The sequence below is a fragment of the Rhincodon typus genome, chromosome 21 (assembly GCF_021869965.1).
Source record: "Rhincodon typus isolate 14 chromosome 21, sRhiTyp1.1, whole genome shotgun sequence".
NCBI lineage: Eukaryota > Metazoa > Chordata > Chondrichthyes > Orectolobiformes > Rhincodontidae > Rhincodon > Rhincodon typus.
In genome coordinates this window covers 40,830,542-40,846,844 of record NC_063352.1, presented here as the reverse complement: position 1 = coordinate 40,846,844, position 16,303 = coordinate 40,830,542, and the positions used below count along the sequence as shown (strand labels likewise).

General features: G+C 41.8%; 1 protein-coding gene across 1 annotated transcript in view; it reads right to left on the bottom strand.

Moving 5' to 3' along the window:
• Positions 1–16,303, bottom strand: part of rnf216 (ring finger protein 216) — a 158,143-nt gene that overhangs the window by 102,537 nt on the left and 39,303 nt on the right. The window contains exons 9-10 of the mRNA XM_048609745.1: positions 15,348–15,571; positions 9,420–9,498 (exon numbers count right to left, since the gene is read on the bottom strand). Of these exons, the coding sequence (XP_048465702.1) occupies positions 9,420–9,498; positions 15,348–15,571 (303 nt within the window). The remainder of the gene's footprint in view (positions 1–9,419; positions 9,499–15,347; positions 15,572–16,303) is intronic.

Sequence of the window (16,303 nt, the reverse complement as noted above, 5' to 3'; positions counted from 1 at the left end):
CTTCTAAAATAAAGCTACTCGGCATGTAGGTAAGTGCAGCAAGCCATTTCGATCACCGCAAACTCTCAAAAAGATGAAAGAGAGGACGATTAATTAAATCTGCTTTAGAAAGTATTGCTCTTTCAAATATCCTCACAAGCAGGCGAGGGCCTCAGGGTAAATATCAAAGGTCATCATTTTTCTTTCTGGAATAACCAATAGTTGATTTTAGATGGAAAACAGAACTTATTTCTGACCCCAGTCAGGTCAAATTTCCCTCCTAGGGAGACGAGTAGGACAATCTGGGAAAGAGCAGTAACCTCAGTAGAAAAGGTGAGTCGATGAAACTTCCAACGCAGCAGCGTTAAACTTGAAATCTGCTCAGTTGGCTGGATAGCTGGCTTGTGATGCAGTAATTCAAAAGCGTGGGTTCAATTCCCACAGCAGCTGAGGTTACCATTAAGGTCTCTTTTTCTCATCCTCACCTGTGGTGATGCCCTTCTGGTTAAACTACCATCAGTCATCTCTGTGTTATGGAGTGCAGCAGCCCTACAGTCTGGTAAGACCGGGTGATTTTACCTTGAGTTATAAGCAACATTTTCTTGGTAATAGCAACATATATTTGCATAACTGTCAAGGCTATATTGAAAATATCCTATGAATGTGTTCACACCTGGGGTCCTCAGGAGTGGGACAATATCCACACGATCTCTCATACATATATGAATTTGAAATTATATCTTTACTGTTTAGGGGCAGCACAGTGACTCAGTGGTCAGTGCTGCTGCCTCACAGCTCCAGGGACCCCAGTCAGATTTCACCTTTGAGCAACTATCTGGGTGGAGTTTGCACATTCTCCCCATGTCCGCGTGGGATTCCTCCAGGTGCTCTGGTTTCATCCTACAGTCCAAAGATGTGCAGTTAGGTGGATTGGCCAATGCCAAATTGCTCATCCTGTCCACGGATGTGCAGGCTACGTGGATTAGGTATAGGAAATGCAGGGTTACAGTGATAGGATTGGGGGTGGGTCTAGGTGGGATGCTCTTTGGAGGGCTGGTGTGGACTCGGCTGAATGGCCTACTTCCACACTGTAGGGATTCTATGATTCTTTTGCTTTTACTTCTGACACATGCAAATTAACTGGGAAGACAGCAGTGAGTTGAAAATGCAATTTCATTAAGAAAGTAAATATGGTCTGAAGCTCTCTACCTGAAAAAATAATGGAAATGGATTTAATTATAACTTTCAAAAGGGATGTGCACATTTATATTTTTGAAATAAGCTGGCACAAGCTCAATGGGTCAAATGGTCTCCTGCTATTCTAGATTCCATGATTCTAGTTCCCAGAAATGCTCCTCTGTAATTGCCCAATCACATCACACAAAACAGAACTGAGATTAATGTTAGATTTTTCTTGCTTCAGCAGTTCACCCAAACAGCTTGGTATTCAACATAAAATAGTAACGGAGAATGCCATCTGCTTTTAAAGTTAGTGATTTGAATGGGGCTGGTAAGAAAACTTAAAAAGCTCAAAGGGAACGTCAATGCCAAGGGTCATTCGTAGGAATCATTTTCCAGCCTTGGACCGAGATGTTGTCTTGTTCCCTCTGGAGGATGAGTTCAGAATGGAGAAAACGGCAAAGTAATAAATTCAAGTGACCCTGAAATACAAGATCACACATTAACCTAGAATGTGAGGAAAATTTGATCAGCAGCTTTAAAAGTATGACCATCCCCAAGTATTATATCCAATCCCTCATCCTTATCTCACAAAACAATCCTCAACAAAAGGCTGAAGTATTTGCAACAACCTTCAACCAGAAATGTCGAGTGGCTGATCCATCACAGCCTCTTCCAAAGGACACTGCATCACAGATACCAGTCTTCAGCCAATGCATTTCACTCCCCACGATACCAAGAAAAGGTTGGAGGCACCGGGTAGCGCAAAGGCTATGGGCCCTGACAATATTCTGGCAGTTTTATTGAAGACTTGTGCACCAAAACTTGCCATGCTCCCAAGCCATCATGTTCCAGTACAGCTGACATCTACCCGACAATGTGGTAAATTGCTCAGTTATGGCTCATAGACAAAAAGCAAGACAAATCCAGCCAGGCTAATTACCATGTTTTTGGTCTGCTCATTATCATCAGTAAAGCGATGGAAGATGTCGTCAGTGCTGTCAAGCAGCACTTGCTCAGCAACAACCAACTCACTGATGCTCAGTTTGGGTTCTGCCATAGCTACTCAGCTCTGAGTTCATTACAGCCTTGGTGCAAGCATAAACTAGAGGTATGGGGAGATTGACTCCTCTTGACATCAAGGCCACATTTGATCAAGTGTGGCTTCAAGTGGGCCTTGCAAAACTAGTCAATGGGATCTGGGGTAAACACTGCACAGGCTACAGTCAGAGCTAGCACAAAAACATGGTTGTGATTCTTGGAGGTCAGCCAACTCAGCTGCAGGAGTTCTGCAGAGTACTATCCTCAGCCCAACCAATCTCAGCTGTTCAACAATTACCTTCCCTCCATCAAAATGTCAGAAGTGGGGATGGTTGCTGATGATTGCACAATGTTCAGCACTATTTGCAACTCCTCAGATACTGAAGCAGTCCATGTTCAAATGTGACAAGACTGACAAGAAACATTCGTGCATCTTTCATCTCCAACAAGACAGAATCTAACAATCACCCCATGAAATTCAAAAGCATTAATATCACTGAATTTCCAACTGTAACAATTCCAACTGTTCAAGGGGTGACAGTTCAGATTCTTTCTTGTTGGAGACGTTCATTGCAAGGCATGTAGATGGAAAGAATGTTTCTTGCCACTTGTCAGCCAAAACCTGGATATCATGTACGGCTGGCTGCATTCAAACACTGACTGCTTCAGTATCTGAGGATTTGTGACTGGTGCTGAACATTGTGTGATCAGCAGCGAACATTCCCTCTTCTGACCTCGTGATGGAGGGAAAATCATTGATGAAGCAGTTAAAGATGGTTAGGCCTAGGATACTATCCTGAGGAAGTCATGCAGAAATGGCCTGAAGCTGACATGCCTGACCCTCAACAACCACAACCATCTTCTCTGTGCCAGGTATGATTCCAACCACAGGGTTGGTGAGGATGAGGTCAAAAATGTTATTTCCTCCTCTTGGTTCCTTCACCACCTGCCATAGACAGAGTCTAACAGCTCAGTCAGATGATACAAAGATAGCTGGAGGGACAGGTAGTGTTGAGGAAGCAGGGAGGCTGCAGAAGGAGTTGGGCATGCTAGGAGAGTGGGCAAAGAAGTGGCAGATGGAATAGTGTGGGAAAGTGCGATGTTATGCACTTTGGTAGGAAGAATAGAGGCGTAGACTATTTTCTAAATGGGCAAAGGCTTCAGAAATCTGAAGTACAAAAGGAACTTGGGATTCCTAGTTCAGGATTCTTTTAAGGTTAACATTCAGGTTCAGTTAGCAGTTAAAAAGACAAATGCAGTGTTAGCATTCATTTCAGGAAAGCTAGAATACAACAGCTGTGATGTACTACTGAGGCTGTGTAAGCCTCTGGCCAGGCTGCATTTACAATATAGAGAGCTGTTTTGGCTCTGTACTGGCATTGGAGGGGGCCCAAATGAGGTTTACAAGAATGATCCCAGGGATGAACGGCTTGTCACAAGAGGAACAGTTGAGGACTCTGCGCCTGCACTCAATAGAGTTTAGAAGGCTGAGAGAAGGATCTGATTGAAACTAATGGAATACTGAGAGGCCTGGAGACAGTGGACGTGGATAAGGTGTTTCCACTAGCACCCAAGGGCACAATCTCAGAGTGGAGGGACGACTCTTTAAAACTGAGATGAGGAGGAATTTCTTCATCCAGAGGGTGGCAAATCGATGGAAATCATTGCCACAGAGGGCTGTGGAGGCCAAGCTACTGAGTGTATTTAAGACAGAGACAGACAAGTTCTTGATTAGTATGGGGATCAAGAGTTACTGGGAGAAGGCAGGAGAATGGGGTTGAGAAACATATCATATTGGAATACTGCATGCAATTGTGGTTTCCTTGCTATAGGAAAGATGTTAAACCTGAAAGAGTTCAAAAAAGATTTACAAGGATGTTGCCAGAATTGGAGGATTTGACTATATAGAGAGGGGCTGAATAGGCTGCAGCTATTTTCCCTGAAGCTTCAGAGTCTGCTCCGGAGTGCCCACCTCCACCACTTTCCCTGGCAGTTCATTCCATACATGCACCACCCTCTGCATGAAAAAGTTACACTTCAGGTCCTTTTTAAATTTTTCCCCTCTCACCTTAAACCTATGCCCTCTAGTTTTGGTCTCCCCTACGCTGCGGAGAAGACATTGACTATTCACCCTATCCATGGCCCTCACGATTTTATAAACCTCTAAGGTCACTCAGCCTCCAACGTTCCAGGGAAAAAAGTCCCAGCCCATTTAGCCTCTCCCTATAGCTCATATTCTCCAGTCCCACCAACATCTTTCCTTCACCCTCTCAAGTTTAACAACATCCATCAAAGGCAACCAGAATTGAACACAGTATTCTAAAAATGACCTCACCAACGTCTTGTACAACCACAACATGACCTCCCAATTCCTGTACTCAATGTACTGACCAATAAAGGCAAGCATGCCAAATGCTGCCTTCATCACCCTGTCTACCTGCAACTCCACTTTTCAAGGAATAATGCACCTGCACCCCTAGGTGTCTTTGTTCAGCAACCTACCATCACCTTATAAGTCTTGCCCGGGTTTGCCTTACCAAAATGTAACACCTCACATTGATCTAAATTAAACTGCATCTGCTGCTCCTCGGCCCATGGCCCCATCCAATCAAGGTCCCACTGTACACTGAGAAACTTTTTCACTGTCCACTACACCACCTATTTTGCCATCATCTGCAAAATTACTAACTATGCCTCCTAAATCCACATCCAAATCTTTCTATAAATGATAAAAAGCAGTGGACCCTACACCCATCCCTGTGGCCCATGTCCGAAAACCAACCCTCTACCACCATCCTCTGTCTCCTACCTTCAAGTCAATTTTTAATCCAACTGGCTAGCTCCCCCTGGATCCTATATGATTTAACTTTACTAACTAGTCTATCATAAGGAACCTTGCTGAATGCTTGAACATGATCCTGTACAGGGATGTATTAATATTAAAGATCTGACATGCAAATGCTCGCTCCAAATTACAAAAGGCTATTTTATTGTTTTATACTGTATTGTGTTCCAATTTGTTTATAAATTGAGGTTTATAAAATAATGATGGGCATTGATAAGGTGAATAGCAAAGGCTTACAGGAAGTGGTAGATGCAGGTAGTTACAACATTTAAAAAACATTTGAATAAGGACATGAATAGGAAGAGTTTAAAGGGATATGGGCCAAATGCAGGCAAGTGAGACTAGTTCAGTTTGGGAAACTTGGTCGGCAGGGACTAGTTGGACTAAAGGGTCTGTTTCCGTACTGTATGATTTTATCATTCTATGACTTCGGAACATACATGAGAATGGAAACCATTCATAACTCACGGACTGCCTGGACTAACGTATCAGAAGCTTGGCGTTTGGCCAACTAATCCAGATCTATCCACAGATGAAGACTTGGAAAGAGTGCACTCCAGTACATCCAGATTAAAATAAGATTGCACAACCTCCTTCAAATAATTACAGAAACAAGTTTTAAACTTGGATAGTGTTAGCCAGAATAATACAGTTTATAAAACCAAATAGGAAGAGTTTTATATTTTAGAACAAAACAGATCCTTAGCTCCAATAGTGTAGCATGTGGGGGCTAATTTTTACAAGCTTGGTGCAAATTAAAAAAACAACGAAATTTCATCATTACTTTCTCTACTGCTTTCAAAAAAGCTGACATTTCTCTAAGTTCACGATAGGTGGATTCAAGCAAAATCCGAACGTATTTATGCCAAACATCCTAACCAGAATACTGACTAGAAACATATGCTCATAATACAACTGGCATGCCTCAGATTTTAAAAGCAGCACTCCACACTCATTTAGCAATTTCGACAAATAAGCATGCCTGCAAAGTATTAACTCAGTTTAACACTTTTGATCACACTGTGCTAATTCCAGAATTTCCTTATGTCCCATGAGAACTGAGGTGAAAGAAATTGCCCTGTAACGTCCTTATAAATACATTCCTTGAAGAACAGCAAAGAACTTTTTTTCTTGGATTAAAATAAAGCCTGCATTAATTTCCGCTTCATACTCTCATTCCACAGATTCCAAGTTTAAAATTGTACTTGGCACATTTAACTAGGTCAGCATAACTTCCCTTCAATGGTTTCCATGGATACTGCTTTATAAATTAGATGTTTGGAAGTAGGCCAAGAACTAATGATCAGTGACTTTTTTTTCTTATTAGATTGATTACCTCTACCATCTATAGGAGGCCTTTAAATCTTTCTTCACAGTTCATTCAACATAAAAGATATCAAAACACAGCTCTATCACATTAACACAAAAGTATATCCATATTCAATGCCAAGTTTGTTCTATTCACAACTGGACATTTCTTCGGAGTGGAGAGGGCCATAGTGAAACATCAAATTCAAAATACTCTTTTACACTAATTTATACACAAATACATGGATTAGAAACAGCAGCAGCCCTTTAGTTACTTGAGCCTATTCTACCATTGCTGATCTGACTCCTGTCTACACCAAAATATTTCAATACATTGCTTAATAACAATCTACCCACCTCTGCCTGACTTAAAAATATTCAGAGAGACTCTGCTTCTAGCACATTGAGCAATGGACCTCAATTCTCCTTGTAATAAAATAACATTCTATCAGCTTTCCTGAACACTTGCTGTATGAACATACTAACACTTTGTGATTTAAGCATGAGACACCCAGATCCCTGTGCAACACAAGGCTTTGCAATTGCTCACCATTTAGATACTTGACTTTTTTTATTTTGCTCAAGGGCATAATTAAATAGTATGGAATCACAGGATTTGCATTCCAAACTTTATCTCGAATAACTTCAATAGCCATTTATTTAAAATAGAAACTTCCCTCCCTCAGATACTGCCCACAGAAAGTAGAACTTCAACTTTCCTTAAAGTGTCACCCAACAATTTGATCGGACAACTAGTTGAGACTGACAGTTCACTATATCTTGGAGTGGTACGTGCAGTATCCCTGCTGACAGCTAAAAGCAAAGTTTAAATAGTAAAAATTGAAAGCATGACCCCTTATTGCACTCATCAGTATAGCCAGATGTAAAACAGAATCTTGTTGGCTTCTTCTCCTCACTTCTTACACAATCGCCATGTAACATCTACATTTAGCAGTGCTGTTACACATTAAAGACTTGATCATTTCTTCAGAAATGGTCATCTATTTTGTAAAGGTGCAAGTGTATCATCTCTAATAAAAAGTGAGAAGGAGCACGTTTACGCAGAATGCAAACAATTTCCAGAAACACAAAATTCCTCTGTATTATTAATCTTGTTCACAACCCCTCTATCCTACCATCTCTATCCAGCTTGATGGATTTCTCAGGTCAGGAACTTCATTTCATTGTACAGTCCTACAGCACCATCTAGTGGAAATCCTATTACACTTTGCTGAGATTTTTGAACCAAAAATACAAAAGACAACAGAACCCTTGCTTTCCACAGGGGTCTAAACTCGTAGTTTAAAGTAAGTCTTGCAGACCAGTTCCAAAGAGAGTGCCTCCACCCAAATGAGGAAGCCATATCAGTATTTACTTCATGCACTGAGCTTTCACTTCTGACAACTCTTAATCCAATATTCTTACATGCTGCAGAATGTCAGCTGTTCCTCACATCTGTTCAGCTCCATATTTCATACATACTTGTTGGATTTTCTGGATGGGAAAGAGAATCAGTGTTGCCGAGCAACAGCCATATTTCCTTTACCATGTTAACTTCACAAGTAGGACACAAAGTGCCTCACTACGTGGAGGAGGATTTGGGGAAAAAAAAATACAAAGCAACAGTAAAAAATATGCACAAACAGATCTCACCAAAACCTGGCATGTTCACTTTGTCAAACTTTAAACAACTGAAGTGTTAGCATCTGTTGTCAGCCTCAAAAACATTACTTGCACCATTAACGACCTAATTCAACTATAAAATTTGTATCACCATTGCAATTATCTCGGTGAAAGCAGGAAATAAATCCAACACAAATGATGAATTGGAAAGAAACATTTTCCCAGACTTGCAAGATTACTACAATTAAAGTTCCATTCTGCTTCAGGCAACCAGCTTTCTGGTTGTATCAGACTGGGTGGATTTTAGTCAGTGTGCAGATGCTATCCAAATTCATGTTTTCGAAATAAAATGAGACACACCAAGCTATCAAGGAGGTAACCTGTACAGTTATATAATTAAACCAAAAGATGCTAACTTCCCATCTTGAATACTACAGTGGTTTTTGCACATCATTCCAAACCATTTGCCCAAGGAAATCTATTTCACCTCTACGTTGACCTACCCTAGCTTCCCAACAACACTTTGATAAACCAGCACAGACGCTGGTGTTAATTTTCATACAAAATATCCAACTACAGTTTTAAGTTACTTTCCAATACAGTTTCAAAGCAATGAGATGCCACACCCCTTTTTCAGTTTCTGAATTGCTCACTCTTTTACAGAGATAGTTTTACCAACACCTTATAAAAACATGTCAATTAGAAACTGCAGGCCATTTGGCTCCTCAAACCTGTTCCACCTTTCAATAAAAACAAGGCTGACTGGATTGTGGTCTCAACTGTACATTCCATCATCCTTTGACAGACTTTTTTAGTCAAAAATCTATCTACTGCAGTCTAAAAAAAAAATTCAATTGCATTACATTTGTTTGTATGACATTTAATGAGCTTTAATGGAGATTAATTGCCTATAATAAATAATTTATTTGGAAAAATGGCAACCTCTGCAGTTAAATCACAAAATGCATTTAAGAAGTTACCATTAAAAGCATGTTTTTTCTTTCTGGCTTTAATTTGAAGAAAGCTCTAATTATGGAAAACAGTATAGTCACAGTGTATAATAATCGGTGGTTTCGCAGTATTGATCCATAACTATTTTAATTAAAGCTGATACTCATGATGCGGTATATCAGAAGCAAAAGGAGAAAGCGAGCATTTACACATTTCTCCCAGATATGGCATCAAAATCTACAGCAACAGTAGGACAATCCTTGCCCAAGTATAAAAGCAATTAGAGCTCAGTTACATCATACTTGTGACTTCCAACATCTAATGCAACCTTTGCACTTGAACCTTCGTTGAAGATTTACTCTATATAGCTGCTTGGTGCCTAGCTATAAATGACTGAAGTCAGATTCTCAAAACACCTGAACCAACCAAATTCCATGGAGGCAAATTCTCAACAGGAACAGTTTGTAAAAAAGTACAGAAAGCAGATTCTTACCTTTCGACAGCGAGGATTGGGGCAGCTGAACATATTAATATCTTTGTCCAGTAGTGCTGGAAAGTTGCAGAATGGACATCTGAAACAAGCCAAGAACGAAAAAACAGCAATTTCAGTCATGCAGTGCTAGTAAATTCCCTTCATATATGATAATTATTATCTAGTGAGCAAAGAAAATGCCTTAAGCAACATGAAGCCATATCCATCCCAAATTCAATTCATGATTTATGTTGTTTTGATCTTAAACAGGTCAGCAGTTAGGGCAATGAAACTGGCTCTATCATGCCTGACTGATTAAGAACAAGCATAGCAGAGGTTACATTTAAATATTGAAAAACTCCCATTAGATATTGTTGGAATGCCTGGAAATCAGCTGAGGCAAGATCAAGCTAACATTACACAGAATGTTAAAAACTGAAGGAAGCCAGTATTCCAGATTGGTCTGCTCTTCATCTACTCAGGAGTATAAACTTCTGTTTCTATATCCTTCATGTATTTATACTTTTAAATATACCTATGTTAGCTGCAATGCCCTATATAATTCAATAGGCCACTGAATTATTATTCAGGCCCTAATTAATTAATGGAATATGAGCAAGACAATGTAAAAATTTCTATACCCATGGAAATGGTACCCTGTAAGGGTCAGTGACTACAGAAATCAAGATAGGCAAATACATTTCACATATTTCAGTTTGATCCAAATAATAAATTTTTTGTCACTACTTCATTTAGAATTCGGTTCTTCCAACCATTTAAGAGTGTAAAGAATGTGGCAATATAACAAGACAGCTTCATTATTAATCACGCCACTGACAAGCATATCTGATAAGATGGATGCTGACTAACTGATAATATCAGTAACAAATTGATCATAGAATCCACTGAATCATTGATTCCCTACAGTGTGGAAACAGGCACTCTGGCCCAACAAGCCAACACCAACCCTCGGAGCACCCCACCCAGACCCATCCCCCATAACCCACCTAATCTACACATCCCTGAACACTATGGGAAATTTAGCACGGCCAATCCACCTAGCCTGGACACCTTTGGACTGTGGGAGGAAACCGGAGCATCTGGAGGAAACCCAGAGACATGGGGAGAATGTGCAAACTCCACATTGATGTATTAAAGAATCAGTAAATTAGCAAATTCTAAATAAATGCAAACCAGTCACCCGTGACTGAGCACTCAAGTTCAGGTCAACAGCATTTTGCGACTCAACTTTGCTCATTTTAGTGGGACAGCTTTGTTAGCTCTGACTCAGGCCACCAGGTGGAGCAAGACATTGAAACAACTGCACCTTGCAATAGGGATTGACAGCAGGGTTTCGCTTAGATTTCCTATTCACGGTATCCCTGCCCACTGATGCATCAACAAATCATGGCAGGTGTAGAAATTAGAACTTTGCAAAAAGAAAAAAAGTTAGGATATTAAAATTTGATTACTAAGAAGTTCATTCTCTAAGAAATCATTAGAAGAATACAAATCCCTGAAGTCTGCTCTGCCATTCAATTAAGATCAAAGCTGATCTTCTACTTCAACTCTACTTTTCCATATCCCCTATCCCCTCATTCCCCAGGAGTCAAAAAAATCTACTGATCAAAATTGTTAGTAAAGTCATGCACTAAACATTCACAGCTCAGAGGTAAACAATTGCCAAGGTCCACAACATTGAGTGAATTTCTCTTAAGTTCTAAATAATCATACCCCAATCCTGAACTCCGCAGCCAGAAAACCAACTTCTCAGCATCAAACCCTCGATAGAGTTATAAGTTTGAATAAGACCATCTCTTCTTGTTCTATCTCTGGAAAATGCAGGTCCATTTCATTTAGTCTCCTCTCATGGGAGAGGGAGCTCTCCATTCCAGCAATTAATCTAGAGAATTTTTGTTGAACCTCCATGGTGGAGACCTTCTACAGCACTCCACATGTTGTGTCACCAAATCTAAACATAGCTGCACCAAGATTTCTTATTTCTATACAAGAAAATTTGAAATAATGTACTTTGTACAGCAACTACATGTTTCAAAACACTTTAAAAACAAATGTTTAAGTCAAGTCACTATTGTTAAGTCAGCGTATATGAAAGATGATTCTTTGGCATAACCAGTATTCCAGAGACTAGGATATAAAAATAAGGTTGCAATCCCGTTCCATTATTGAATTAAATGTTCTGTGCGCTTCTCTCTCACTTCACCTGACAAAGGGGCTATGCTCTGCAGTTCCGAAGACATCTTTAGGATAAGCATTAAATTGAGACCCCATGTATTACTGCGGATGGAAGCAAAAAAATTTCAAGATCAGGGAGTTACCCGAGATGCCCTGGCCAACATTCAACTCACAAGCAACATCATTAAAAACAGATCACCTTGTCATTATCACATAGCTGCTTGTGGGACACTGCTCTGCACAAACTGGTTTTTGCATTTCCTTCATAACAATACTGACTATACTTGAAGAATTGGCAATAAGTCGGTTCTGAAGTTCCTGAGATTGCAGCAACACTGTTCCTGACATTACCTGAACAATGTTAGGGTTCATAGATAACACAGTGTGGAGCTGGAGGATCACAGCAGGCCAGGAAGCATCAGAGGAGCAGGAAAGTTGACGTTTTGCGTCGGGACCCTTCTTCAGAGATGGGGAGGGGAAGGGAGCTCAGAAACAAATAAATAGAGGAGGGGTGGGGCTGGGGAAGGTAGGTGGGATGGTGATAGGTGAGTGCAGGTAGGGATTGGTCAGTGGGATGGGAAGGGTGGATACGTGGGAGAGATGATGGACAGGCAGGGACGAGGGGGTTGATCATGGGATGGGGCCAGGGATCAGGAGATTTGGAAACTGGTAAAAATCGGCTTTTTTTAGGCCATTGGGCTGCAGGCTCCCGAGGCGGAATATGAGGTGCTGCTCCTCTAGCTTGCAGTGAAGTCATTGTGACACTGGAAGAGTACCCAGGATGCACATGTCACCGGGCGAGGGATAGGGGGTTAAAACGGTTCGCAACCAGAAGATGTTGTCGTTTGTCGCGAACAACACGCAGATGCTCTACAAAACAGTCTCTGAGCCTCCACTTGGTCTCACCGATGTAGAGGAGGCCACATCGGGAGTTCGGATACGGTAGACTAAGTTGACGGACGTGCGGGTGGACCCCTGTCTAAATGTGGAAGGTTTGTTTTGTGCCTTGAATGGAGGTGAGGGGGGAGGTGTCGGGGCAGGTGTAGCACTTCCTGCGGTTGCAGGGAAAGGTGCCGGGGGTGGTGGGGTTAGTGGGGAGTGTGGAGCGAGGAGCGATCCCTACGAAAAGGCCCTCTACCGCATCTCTTGCATTTCCCGCACCTCTGCCCTCACATCCCCTCCTCCCAACAAAAATAAAGACAGAATTCCTCTTATCCTCACGTATCACCCCACCAACCTCCGTATCCAATGCATGATTCTCCGCCACTTCTGCCACCTACAAACTGACCCCATGACCAAAGATATATTACCCTCCCCACCCCTATCTGCCTTTCGTAGGGACCGCTGTCTCCGCGACTCCCTCGTCCGCTCCACACTCCCCACTAACCCCACCACCCCGGCACCTTTCCCTGCAACCGCAGGAAGGGCCACACCTGCTCTTACAACTTCCCCCTCATCTCCACTCAAGGCACAAAACAAACCTTCCACATTAGACAGGGGTTCACCCGCACATCCGTCAACTTGGTCTACTGTATCCGTGCTCCTGACGTGGCCTCCTCTACATCGGTGAGACCAAATGGAGGCTCAGAGACTGTTTTGTACAGCATCTGTGCGCTGTTTGCGACAAACGACAACATCTTCTGGTCATGAACCATTTTAACTCCCCCTCCCACTCCGTGGGTGACATGTCCATCTGACATGTCCATCCTGGGCCGCCTCCTGTGTCACAATGACACCACCCGCAAACTGGAGGAGCAGACCTCATATTCCGTCTCAGGAGCCTACAGCCCGATGGCCTAATCGTGGATTTTACCAGTTTTAAGATCTCCCCACCCCCCACCAACCCATGACCAACTCTACCTCTGATCCCCGCCCCCTTGACTTGACACAACCTGCCCACCTTCTCTCCCACCATCCGCTCCTCCCACCTCACTGACCAATCCCCAACATTCCCTACCTGCACTCACCTATCACTATCCCATATCCCTTCCCCAATCCCACTCCTCCTCTATTATTTATTTCTGAGCACCCTTCCCCCTCCTCATTTCTGAGGAAGGGTCCCGACCCGAAATGTCAACTTTCCTGCTCTTCTAACACTGCCTGGCCTGCTGTCTTCCTCCAGCTCCACATTGTGTTATCTCTGGCTCCAGCATCTGCAGTTCTTACCATCTCTGATTGTTCAGATAAACTCCATTTCCACATCTAACAACTGCTCAACATAGTTATATACTGTGTTGTGTAGGTGCCGGTGTAGGACTGTGGTGTACAAAGTCAGAAGTCACACGACCCCAGGCTACACTCCAACAGGTTTATTTGAAATCACAAGCTTTCAGAGCATAGCCCCTTTGTCAGGCAAAATGAGAAAGAAGCACACAGAACACAGAATTTATGGGCAGAGACATTAATAGATCATACAAATTGTATGAGTGGAGTGTCGAATAATAAGTGCCTGCAGGGTGATCCAAAGTGTTAGACTGTCGAAGTAAAGTATTAACAGCTGTATAACAAGCAAAGGGATGACCTATAATCCAATTAAATGAGGCAGAGAGATAATTACAAAAAAATTAAAAATAAGGTGGTGCTGGAGACAAACCAAATGACTGGAATAACATGATAGGTACAAATGTTGCATGCCGAAAGTCCAACCAAAGCAATATGTAATTCAAAACTGTACGAACTAAGTAAGGTAGAGAGATCATAATTTATACGGTGCAGGCAAGGATGCCCTGAGGCATGGTATATGGGTGAGACCATGCAGACACTAATGCAATGGCTGAATGGACACCGTGCAACAATCGCCAGACAGGAAGGTTCTCTCCCAGTCAGGGAACACTTCAGGGTTCAAAGACAATTGGCCTCCAATCTTTGGGTAAGCGTCCTTCAAGGACACTTACCCGAAGATACACAACAACACAATCACCGAGCAGAAACTGATAGCCAAGTTCTGTACCCATGAAGACAGCCTCAACCATGATCTTGGGTTCATGTCACGCTACGTGACCCCACGACACTGTTCCGTACCTGTCAGATCTTCCTTACTGTCCTGTTTTGCTACCATCACCTTGATAAATTGTTATCATTTCTCTGCCTTAGTCTGTACAGTTTTGAATTACTTATTACTTTGGTTGGACCCTCGGCATGCGATTCTTATACCCATCATGTTATTCCAGTTACTTGGTTTATCTCCAGCACCACCTCATTTTTTTGTAACTAACTCTTTGCCTCATTTAATCAGATTATAGGCCATCCCTTCACTTGTTATTCCGCTGGTGATACGTTACTCACACTGTCTGACACTTTTGATCACCTGCAGAGACTTATTATTCAACACTCCATTCACACCATTTGCATGATCTATTGATCTCTCTCTGCCCATTAATTCTGTGTCTGTGTGCTTCTCTCTCAGCTTACCTGACAAAGGGGCTACGCTCTGAAAGCTTGAGATTTCAGATAAACATGTTGGGCTAAAACCTGGTGTTGCATGACTTCTGACTTAGTTATAAACCATCAATCCCAGGAAAGAACTCAACTGTAACTAATAAATTACTTTTAAATTAACCTGTTTAAACATGTTTTAGTATCCCCTCTGTGGCAGGTGGGATTTGAAACCCACTTTCTAGCCCATAGGTATGAACACTCCCATTGTGCCATATCAGACCTACATAGCCATATGTAATAAGCTGCATGCTGGTTCAACATCGGTCTACATTTGTTTAATCAAGTAGTGCAGAAGGCTGTGTATTGGATACCAACCGTACTAGCTCATCAGCACAGGCTGTAGCGACTGCCTCTTCTGCTTGACGTTCATAGTATTTGCATAGTATGTTCTCTGGCAGTACCTTTTCCAGTTCACCGTTGAGGAACGTGCAGCTACAGCAACTGTCCATGCAACACAACTGAGACTGAAAATAAGAGTAAACCAGACACAATGATACATTGAAAAACACAAAGACAATTGTTTCGCCACCAGACATGAATTACCAAGTATTTCTGGTTACGAAAATTTGTATTAACTTGACATCAGACACAGAGCTGATAGCAAACAAATGTTAAGTAAATGATTAAATTTAATGATCATTTAAGATTTAAATCTAAATTTAAAGTCTATTTAAGACAGAGATGATATTTTTCTCACAGATGGTCGAGTCTTGGGGAACACTCAGCCCAGACAGCAGAATCATTGCTTATTCTTTTTTGAAGGCAGAGGTAGATCTTGAGCAACAAAGAAGTCAAAAGTTACCAAGGCTATTTAGGAATGTGGAGGGAAGGCTCGATTAGTTCAGCCATATTCTTATTTGAATGGAGGAGCATACTTCAAGAGCCAATAGGCCTATTTCCGCTCCAAATTCATACGCTTGTAGGTTTGTTTGCATGTTGTTATCTTCAATTATTTCATGGAGTAGAATTTTGTATTTTGCAAAAACTCATAAAACAAACCAGGAAACTATTCCCTGATACTTTAATCCACTCATTAGTATTTCACTCTCAGTTGTCCATTATCCCTTAAAAATAAAAACCGAAAGAACTGCAGAAGCTGTAAATCAGAAAGAGAAACAGAAGTTGCTGGAAAAGCTCAGCAGGTCTGGCAGCATCTGTGAAAAATCAGAGTTAACATTTCGGGTTCGGTGACCCTTCCTCAGAACGTTCTGAGGAAGGGTTGCTGGACCCGAAACGTTAACTCTGATTTTTTTCTTCACAGATGCTGCCAG